The 10,395-nt window shown below is 50.8% G+C and overlaps 1 protein-coding gene across 1 annotated transcript; it reads right to left on the bottom strand.

Annotated features, from left to right (window-relative positions):
* Positions 1-1,277: 1,277 nt before the first annotated feature.
* On the bottom strand, positions 1,278-8,622 carry Slc25a45 (solute carrier family 25 member 45). The gene is made up of 6 exons (XM_021151812.3): positions 8,539-8,622; positions 7,172-7,215; positions 6,908-6,979; positions 6,439-6,624; positions 2,458-2,716; positions 1,278-2,338 (listed from the first exon to the last, which is right to left on the bottom strand). Exons 1-6 carry the CDS (start codon positions 8,573-8,575, stop codon positions 2,070-2,072), a joined length of 867 nt encoding a protein of 288 aa, XP_021007471.1. The 5' UTR covers positions 8,576-8,622; the 3' UTR covers positions 1,278-2,069.
* Positions 8,623-10,395: the final 1,773 nt, after the last annotated feature.

Genomic DNA, 10,395 nt, shown 5'->3' on the forward strand with positions numbered 1-10,395 from the left:
GGCTCTTAGCCAGTTTGGTGGTGGTGGTGGTGGTAGGTTTTTTTTTTAATACTTTTTTTTCAAGGATGTATTTATTTATTATATGTAAGTACACTGTAGCTCTCTTCAGACACTCCAGAAGAGAGTGCCAGATCTCATTATGGATGGTTGTGAGCCACCACGTGGTTGCTGGGATTTGAACTCAGGACCTTCAGAAGAGCAGTCAGTGCTCTTAATCGCTGAGCCATCTATTATTATTAAGTACACTGTAGCTGTCTTCAGACACACCTGAAGAGGGCATCAGATCTCATTACAGATGGCTGTGAGCCACCACGTGGTTGCTGGGACGTGAACTCAGGACCTCTGGAAGAGCAATCAGTGCTCTTAACAGCTGAGCCATCTCTCCAGTCCTTTAATACTTTTCTTTTTAAAATATTTATTGCTGGGTGTGGTGGTGCACACCTTTAATCCCAGCACTTGAGAGGCAGAGGCAGGTGGATTTCTGAGTTCCAGGCCAGCCTGGTCTACAGAGTGAGTTCCAGGACAGCCAAGGCTATACTGAGAAACTCTGTCTCAAAAAATATATATATTTAATATTATACATAAGTACACTGTAACTGTCTTCAGACACATTAAAAGAGGGCATCAGATCTCATTACGGGTGATTGTGAGCCACCATGTGGTTGCTGGGGTTTGAACTCAGGACCTTTGGAAGAGCAGTCAGTGCTCTTACCTGCTGAGCCATCTCACCAGCCCTGTTGTTGTTAGGTTTTGTTTTTAATATTTTTATGCTGGGTTAATGCCTTTAATTCCAGTACTCAAGAGGCATAGTCTGGTGGATCACCCTAGCAAGGCCAGCCTGAACTACAGAGTGAGTTCCAGGACAGCCATGGCTACATGGAGAAATCCTGTCTTGAACCCTCCCTCAAAATATTTTTTTTATTATTTTGTGTGTATGGGTATTTTTGCCTCCAAATGCATGCAGTTCCCACATAAGCCAGAAGATGGCAGCACCAGATCCCTCAGAGTTACAGATGAGTGGGCTGCCATGTGGATGTTGGGATTTGAACCTGGTTCCTCTGGAAGAGCAGCCAGTGATCTTAATCACTGAGCTATCTCTCCAGCCCCTTAGGCAGTTTTAAAAATCTAATTTAGCAATTGAGATGGATAATCAGACAAATGTAAGGAAAGATGTGATCGAGGAAGAGATAACTTGGAGAGGGGCCAGGGCACGGACATGGGGGTTGGAAGGCTCACAGCTGTGTGTGATGGGGGCAGAGACAGGAAGGGATCATCAGTACTGCATCAAATGAAACTTTATTGCATGTATCTGTTCAAGAGACAGACAGAAGTACAGCCTTGACCACAAGACTGGCACAAACTAACTACTCAAAGGAGGAAAAACAAAACAAAACTAACCATGAAGCACTGTACACAGAGGTATGACTGAGGTAGGCAGGAGGGCTGGGGTGCTTGGGTACCCCACAGTCAGCACAGATGGGGCTGGAAGGACCCCTAAATGAAGAGCTCTGCCTGGAACTTGAGGAGAGTGGGCCACTGGAGGACAATGACACCACCCATGGCATTCCTGGGACTTGAGGGCCTATACCAGGACGTAACCAAGAGAAGGCCACCTGGTGGGTCAGGCCAGCCAGGAGCCTGGGACCTAGGCTTCTCTGTAGGTAATGGAAACCCCTGAAGGATTCTAGACATGAAGAAGACAGAAGGCATCCTCCTGTTCAGGTAGTGGTTTGAACTCAAGGGCTGGGTGATGTCTGCACAGTGGCTGGTCTCTGAGTGCTCCTTCAGAGGGGTGGCTATGGCATGGTGGCCTTGGTGATTTTTATGGACTTTGTGCCCCTGCTTCCTGGACAGAAGCGTCTGGTGAGGTGGGCTGGAGGTGGGGTGTGTCTTGGAGTCTGCACAGGGTTTCTTGTTCATTGGTTTCTTGCACATTGGCTCCTTAACTCTCTGGATGATAAAAGGTGCCTCGTGCTTTTGCCCCGGAAAGCTGGGTGCTTTAGCTTGGTTTTTCAAGCTGCTATCAGCCATGATTCTGCTGTGGAGTTGCTAGTATCGCCTGGCCAGGCTCATCTCCACAGGCGTAGCAGGTATTCATAGCTAAGGAAGGTGGCAGCATTGACGGGAAAGGCACGGGCGCTGTTGAGTGTCATGCCCTTGAAAAAGACCCCTATTCCCTCCTGCCGGAAGCTGCTTGCCATACAGTCCAGCATCCCTCCGTACTTTCTTCCCTTCAGCCCATCCATCTGCATCCGGGACTTGATCACATCAAAAGGAGTGGCTGTGATCCAGGAGGCTATGCCTGCAAAGCCCCCTGCCACCAGAACTGTGGCTGAACCTGGGACAGAGGGAGCCAGGGTTGAGTCAGACTAGAACAGAGTATCTTCCAGTCCCCGCCTTTAGTTCCCTCCCTCACCTCTGCTGTCCCCCTGCCCCACCCCACCTCACCCCACTTACTGGGATTCTGGCCTTCTGGTGTGTACTGGCGACATAGCCCTTCATAGGTGACAAAGTATATTCCTAACGTAGGAGTGTCTCTCAACACCAGGGCCCAGGATCCTCTGAACAGTCCCTGGGGTCCTTCTTCTCTCAAGATGGAGGATGCACAGTGCACAGGCCCCCGGTACCGGGGCATAGAACTCGCTATCTGCATCCTTGGCTCTGTCTGGTTTTGTAGACGGACTTTGATGAGGTCAAAAGGAGCCAGGCAGTAGGCCTGTGGAGAAAGACAAGGAGGGTACTAGGTGGGGCTTAGGCTTGGAAAATGTCTGTTTTTCATCACAACAGGGCAGAGAGGCTCCTGCCATCAACTCCTAGCCTCCCACATGGCTGGGTTTGGCCAACTGTCTGGGTGCAGTTGAGAACAGGCTGCCTCCCTTATTATCAGGTCTGATAGGCTCAGCACTGGCCTCTCCTCCTGAGATAGCAGGCACAAGCACTCAAGGACACGTGGGACTAGGCTCCTGGGCTCCCTGATTCCAGGGAAGACCACATGTTTGCAGGGGCTGGGGCTCAGTAAAGGTTCAGCAGCAGGAAACCGTGAGGACCTGAAGCTGCAGAACAGACCCAACATCATAGAGTTGCTCTTCCTTCTGCATTACACCTCTCTGAAGCCCCAGGACACCCCTCCCTGCCTCTGTCCAAAAGGGCTGATAGGGGTGAGACGGTGGTAACAGGTGGGATTTGGTAGGCGATAGAGCCCTTAGACAGCTAGGACACAGATCTGGGGTGGTACTGGACTGAGCTGAGAGGATGTGGAGAAGAGGAGGTCACCATACCAGTGAGGTTTGAGTCAGGGATGTAACTAGGTCAAGCAGCTAGCTGTTCAGGGTGATCTGTGCCTTTAATCTTGGCACTAGGAAGGCAGAGGCAGGCCAATCTGTGAATTCAAAGCCAGCTTAGTCTACAGAGCAAATTCTAGGCCAGCCAGTGCTACAGAGCCCTGTTTCCAGACAAAGCAAGAGAAGCTACTGAAGCTCAAATGAGGTTCTACCTGGATGTGTGGGGCTCCTGCCTGTAACTGGTGTTCTGGCTGGGTGTGCTAGTCTCATATCTGTAATCTAAAGGCTTTAAAGAAAGAACTACAAAGAGTTCAAGGCCAGCCAAAGCTACACAGTGAGCTCCAGGACAATGTGGGCTACGGCAGACTGAAAGTATCTCAATAACCCAGCTACTGGGGCTGGAGAGATGGGGGCTCAACAGTTAAGAGCCTCCAGAGGACCTAGACTCAATTCCCAGCATCTACATGGTGGCTCTGTATAGCCATCCGTATCTCCAGTTGCAGGAGATCCAACACCCTCTTCTGGCTCCGGTAGGCACCAGGCATGCACATGATCTACATGCATGCATGCAGGCAAAGCGTCCACACACATAAAATAATAATTAATTTTAAGACATTTACTACAAAAGGATAAAAGATAACTCAGTGGATAAGAGTTTATACTACTGTCCAGCGGACCTGAGTCTGGATACTGGCACCCATCTGGGATAGCTCACAACTGCCTGTAAACTCCAGTTGCAGGGTATCACACACCCTTTTCTGGCTTCCACAGGCAGAATTTAAATTTGATTTTAGAATTAAAATAAACATTTTTTTTTAAATCAAGGAAAGCTGCTGGCAGTGTCACATATTGTCGCCCTAGCGGAGGCGGAGACAGGGTCCTGGCTGAAGCTGACTTGGTGTCTGTGTCTGGCTAGAAGCCCGTGAACCCTTGTGTAGCTCAAGGCCTGGTTGGTAGTGGAGGGGCTGGCAGCTGACTGGTTCTGGGTTCTGACAAATGCAGGCCACATTTCATGCTTCTGCCACAGCAGAGGGTGGAGCCCCTTTGTAAAATGGGGCTGATGTTTTTCCCACAGTCTGCCAGCAGGGCTGAGCTGAAACATTTAGGAGTGGGCTCCTGACCTGGAGTTCCAGGGCTGAAGCAGGGGCATCTCATGGGTTGGGAACTGTGGAGCCTAATGGGTTACTTAACCCCTAACCAAGGCCACAAGCAAAGTCTGTGGCAACAGAAGCCTCAGCTCCTGCCCCTTCCTCTCATGTCCTCATTGAAACACAATTGGCAGCCAGGAGTGGTGGCGCACACCTTTAATCCCAGCATTTGGGGGGCAGAGGCAGGCAGGTGGATTTCTGAGTTCGAGGCCAGCCTGGTCTGCAGAGTGGTTTCCAGGACAGCCAGAGCTATACAGAGAAACCCTGTCTCGAAAAACCAAAAAGAGAAAAAGAAAAAAAGAAACACAGTTGACTCCAAACCCCTGTTGGCAGATGTCCTAGCACAGCCTGGCTTTAGCAGGTTCCTGAACCTGGGCACCACTTGAGGCCCTAACAGTTCCTGGCTATGCTTTTCAGAGAAATGAGGGGAAGGGAACCGAGAAGTGGAACTGGCCGCTTGATGGAGAGTCTTCCTGTTTTTGAGGGGTGCAGGCCTCTGAGTTTAGAAATGTGTATCTAATAAGGAACATGAAGCTTGGTGGGGTAGTATATAACTCTAATCCCGGAATCTGAGGAAAAGGCAAGAGGATTTTGTCATAAGTTTTAGGTTAGCCTGATGTACATAGTAAACTACAGACCAACCAGGGCTACATACTAGATCCTGTTTTGAAAACACTAAAGGGGGCTGGAGAGATGGCTCAGAAGTTAAGAGCACTGACTGCTCTTCCAGAGGTCCTGAGTTCTATTCCCAGCACCCACATGGTGGTGGCTCACAACCATGTGTAATGGGATGCAATGCCCTCTTCTGGTGTGTCTGAAGACAGCTACAGTGTACTTACATATAATAAATAAATAAATCTTTAAAAAAAAAAAAGAAAACACTAAAGGAAAGGGGGTTGGAAAGAGGGCGGTGTTAGGCACATGCGCTGCTCTTGCAGAGGACTGGAGTTCAGTTCTCAGCACCCACATGGCAGCTCAAAACCATCTGTAGTAACTTTCCTTCCAGGAGACCCAACACCTTCAGGTCTCTGCAGGCACTGCACGCACTTGTTGTACATGTGTGTATGTATGTAGGCAAAGCACTCATACACTTACAATAAAAAACATAAGTAAATAATTTTTGAAAAAAATAGAAAGAGATGGGAGAGGAAGAGGAGAAGGAGAGACCCGGCAGCGCTCGCTCTCCCTCCGCAGCCTCTCTAATCATTAACCACTGATGTGCACGCCCTGACTTTGTCCTCTGAGCTTGCTCTCTGCCCCATGAAGTATCAGTGGCATCAGGGCAGGTACCCATTAGAGGGTCACCCAGGAGCCCATCTGGGGTGAGGGCTGAGCTGGCACCTGCCCCTTTGTTTGGTTCTTCTCAGACACTCCCTTTAGCTCAGGTCCCATCTGGGGCCTAGAAACTCTTCTAGTCTTCACCACACCCCATAAAAACCTGGTTACTTCAGTGCTGAGAACAAAGACCAAAATAAATGATGGGAGCGACTCATGCACTGATTGGCCGAATCGCAGCATCGGTGACCTCTGGCCTCAGGCAAGGCTCGGAGATTGCGGTTACCCTGTACTGCAGGCAAAGGCCTGGTTGAGCAGGTGGCATGATCTCTAGGACCCCTTTAGGATCACTTCAGGACAAAACTCAACTCTACTGAGTATGACAGTCCCTCAGGGTCAAAGGTCACCATGCTGTATAGTCTTCCCCCAACTCTGGGGCTGGTAGAGCCTTCTGAAGGTAGACAACCCTGAGCACAGGCATTGACTGCTTCTGCCTGGCATCTTCTTCACACTGACCCCCAAATCTCTGCTTTTTGCCCTACCTCCCAACTTCTGGTCTCCATGACCTTTCACCTCCAGCCTGGCCAGGCACAACATGGCTAGGTCAATGGGAGCAATGTCTACAAGCACCTCTTAGGAAGACCTTCTTATGCATGGCTGGGAGTCCCTGGGGGTGGGGGACTCAGATCCATCACTGTGCCACCTGCATGTGTGCCCATGAACGATGCTCTCACCTGCAGGAGGCCCCCAGTACAACCTGCTATAAAGATGTTTGTGTAGCTGGGTGGCTGGGCCCGTCGCTCCTGATGGGAGGTGGCTGTTAGTGCCAGCAGCGTGTTGCTGTACACTCCGAACAGGACGGAGTTGACCAGGGCTACACTGGCGATGGGGAAACTCATTCCTTTGAAGAAACCCAGGACCTGCAGAACAACATGGTAGCACGGTTAGTCATGGTGGGCTTCTGTGTCCCACATCCAGCTCTGGCCAGGCCTCTGAGCTGTACAGCGCTTCCTCCCAAGCCCTGTGTCAGGCAGACCGCAGGGGGAGGAGGCTGTGAGAACCCCGACTCCACTTTTGAGGCACTAGAGGACTCCCAGATACCCTCAAGGGTAAAGACTTAGAAGCTATTAGCAAGTGGCAAGCAAAGGAAACAGACCCCACCTGCCCCGATGATTCTTTACCGCCAACAAGTGGGCTACCTACTGACTCATGGCGGTAAGTCTTGACTACGCAGTCCACAATGCCCTGGTACGTGCTTTGGGTCTGTAACCGCACCTGGATAGAAAGTACGGGTTATGTGAGGCAGATGGGCAAGCCAGGGCTGCGCCTACAATGGCAGCCAGGTCACCCATGCAGCAGACGCTGGCAGGCAGGCACACCAGTAAGCCAGCCCAGCCGGCCAGGCCCAGTCTCTCACCCAGGTTCCAGCCAGATCATCTATTCCTCTGGTGCCTTTGTCACACTCACCTTTACAGTGTCGAATGGGTGCCCCAGGACCAGGCCCACAGCTCCTGCGGTGGCAAGAAGGTGGTATGAGTGAGGCCTGTGTGCCAAGTCTAGGAAGCAAGTCTATGCTAGTGGAAAGAAGGATGCAGGCTGGAGCAGGAAGGCTGCATGTACTCAGACACCCACCACCTACATTCTTGGGGCTCCACGGACATTCACGCCGCCCTACTCTGCTCCCCTACCGTACCTGGTACTGGGTCACAAAGATGCTGGGACAAAGGAGGGAGACCCGTGGCCTCGCTTGTGGCCACACACACACTAGGAAAGAACCAGCTGTTACACTCCCCAGCTCTGACCGTGGAAGATGAGGCTCTAGACTGGTAGTTCTTTTTTTGTTTGTTTGTTTTTCAAGACAGGGTTTAGCCCTGGCTGTCCTGGAACTCACTTTGTAGACCAGGCTGGCCTTGAACTCAGAAATCCGCCTGCCTCTGCCTCCCGAGTGCTGGGATTAAAGGCATGTGCCACCACTGCCCAGCACGACTGGTAATTCTTAACCTGTGGCTGGTGACCCCATTGGGGGTTGCATATCAGATATTCTGTGTATCAGGTATTTATGTTATGAATCATAACAGTGACAAAATTAGTTATAAAGTAACAGTAAAATAATTTTATGGTTGGAGTTCACCATGACATGAGGAACCATGTTAAAGGGTTGCAGCATTAAGAAGGGTGAGAACCACTGCTCTAGAAGGAGTGGCTACTGTTTCTAACTGTGTCAGCAGTACTTCAGCCTTCCTTTGCAGAGTTCTGTGGCCTTGAATGAGAACAGGCCCTGCTGGCCACCTCCTCCTGCCTCCTGCCTTGTCACAATTATCAGTACAGACTAGGGAGCCCTTCTTAGCGTCCTGCTGGACCCAGGGGAGAAAGCCACATACTGGCTAGTCTTATTCTCTGCAGAAGATGCTGTTTCTGGGGCTTGGGGTGACCCTCACCAGGGGCGGGTTCACAGTGTCCTTTCTCAAGCCTCAGGAGTGCACCCATTGACAGGTAGGGCAGATTTCCAGAGGTAAAATGAGGACAGGACAGCCGGAGAGATCAAAGGTAAATGTGTTCTGGGCACCTCACACTGGTCTGGGAGAAGGGCTTGGGTGAGGTTGTACCTTGGCTGTCAGATCCCCACTGCTCCCCGACAGTATGGCCTTAGGATAGAGAAGCAGTTCCTGCTTGCTTCTTTCCTCTCGGGCCTCCTTGGCCATTCCCAGAAGGCTCTGGGAACAGCTGGGTGCTGGGTGCTCCAGAGGGAGTAACTCCTCTCAACAACCCATAACCTCCCAGGGAAGCCACCCACCCTCAGGGATGATAGGACAGAAAGAAGAAAAATGTCTCACCAGAGATCCAGCCAGCTACAAACTCTTCCACGGGCATTTTCTGGGCTCCTGTGGGAACTGGTACTCCGAGCAGGCCCGCTGGAGACTGTTGCAAGTGAGATTCCCCACCCCCTTTCCAAACCCGATAACCTCCCACTAATGTTTAACCCTGGCTGGAGTGTGAGTGGTGGCCCAGTGCCCAGACCTCAGGCAACCATTAGCGAGAGTGAGCCAATGTCTGTGACCCTGAGACTGGAAGAGGCCCGAGAAGTATGGAATCTCTTGAGGCAGGTTGACAGCCACAGAGAGCCTGGGTTCTGTGCCTAGACAGTGACAGCCATGCTGGCTCACAGAGGATGCCAACTGAGTCCTAGTTTGGCAAACCTCTCGAAGGCTGCCTTAGTGAGCAAGAACCTAGGCCCTGCTTGACCAGCCAGTTCATAGCAAATTCCCATTCATTCCCACCTACTCTGACAAGCTGTGGGGCTATGTGAAGTCAGAACGTGGCCACGAGGTGGCAGTCCCAGGCTACAGTGGCCTGCAGCAGCCACCTATGCCTAGTCAGAATAAGAATAACCCAAAAAGAGGGAGGCCCGGCCCCCAGAAGTGACTCACCAGGCCCTGAAGCCTGTTTGTCTGCTCTCTCCAGGGTTGTTTACAGCCATGAATCAGAACCGCAGCCTCCTCTTGCCCAGGGGAAGAAACAATGGGCTTTTGACTGTGCAGTGGCCCACTGCTACACTACATCAAAACCAAAATTCTGCTCTCCTGCCTCTCTGCCTCGGGATGATGGGGCAAGACGGTCCTCAGCAGATACCAGGGCTTACATTTAGATTTCCCTGTTTCTAAACTGCAACAAACAGTTGCAGTTCCTTTCTTTAAAAACTAAGAAGGAAGAGGCCGAGTCTCTCGACACTGTCTGGGCCCTTATGTACCGCCCTTCTCCTCTGACTTCATGTTCTGCTTCCTGCTCCACTGAAAAGGGTTCTCAGCCTTGAGGCCCTAATGCCGGCATTGCTTCCTCTTCTTGGATATACTCTCTCGGACCTCCTCCAAGCTAGGGCTGAAAACTCCCCTTTTTAGTGAGACCACTCCACAAGTCATCTCAGGGACAATTGTAATGACCCCCGGCCCCGGTGCCCCTGCCCCTGCACAGCCACCTACATGCATAAGGCCCTTTATATGTAATATATATGTAATAGGACATGGTGAAGATTCATGAAAACCAAGGATGAAGGCGAGAGCTGCTACTGCTCCGTGTGACTTGACTGGGCATCTCTCTGAGATGGAGAGATTTTCCTGGGGACCCGAGAGGGTCTGGGCAGTGGATGGTGTCGCAGTGCAGTCTTCCCAGGCCTGTTCTGAAGGCTCTTGGCCTTGGACAGAAGTCAGGCTCTGGACAAGTCCCTTGCCCTTGCTCTTGTTGCTGATCTAACTGGTTGTCTGTGCAGTCAAGGACCTGTGACTGCTTGATCCGTTTACATGTTTAAAGGATTAGAGAACATGGCACAGGGTAGACAGAACACATGCTAATGAACAACGAATGGATGAATGAATAGAAAGGTCAGGAGCAGCATCAGTGGCCAGAAGAATGAAAAGTCCAACGTTGGAATGGGCAAAGACCATGTGTTACACATACACAATGCAGTTTTAAGGTGTAAAGGACACTAAAAGGGTGTCATTTGCAAGCAACTGGGTAGAACTAGAAGATTATCATGCGAAACAAAGTAAGCTGACCTCAGAAAGACCATCATAATCACATTTTCTCATGGGTAGACTCTAAAATTACACACACACACACACACACACACACACGCACACACGCACACACACACTTTCAATCTTGTAAGATTTGTGTGGCTGAGTGTTTTCCCTACC

The sequence above is a fragment of the Mus caroli genome, unplaced genomic scaffold, assembly GCF_978045245.1.
Source record: "Mus caroli unplaced genomic scaffold, Mus_caroli_1 scaffold_20, whole genome shotgun sequence".
Taxonomy (NCBI): domain Eukaryota; kingdom Metazoa; phylum Chordata; class Mammalia; order Rodentia; family Muridae; genus Mus; species Mus caroli.

Excerpts from the sequence above, each read along its gene's own strand:
- Slc25a45 (XM_021151812.3), bottom strand. The coding sequence starts at position 8,575 with ATGCCCGTGGAAGAGTTTGTAGCTGGCTGGATCTCTG. Across the intron at positions 7,216-8,538 it reads TGTAGCTGGCTGGATCTCTG|GAGCTGTGGGCCTGGTCCTG; the intron begins GTGAGACATTTT and ends TTGCCACCGCAG. Across the intron at positions 6,980-7,171 it reads ACCCATTCGACACTGTAAAG|GTGCGGTTACAGACCCAAAG; the intron begins GTGAGTGTGACA and ends CTTTCTATCCAG.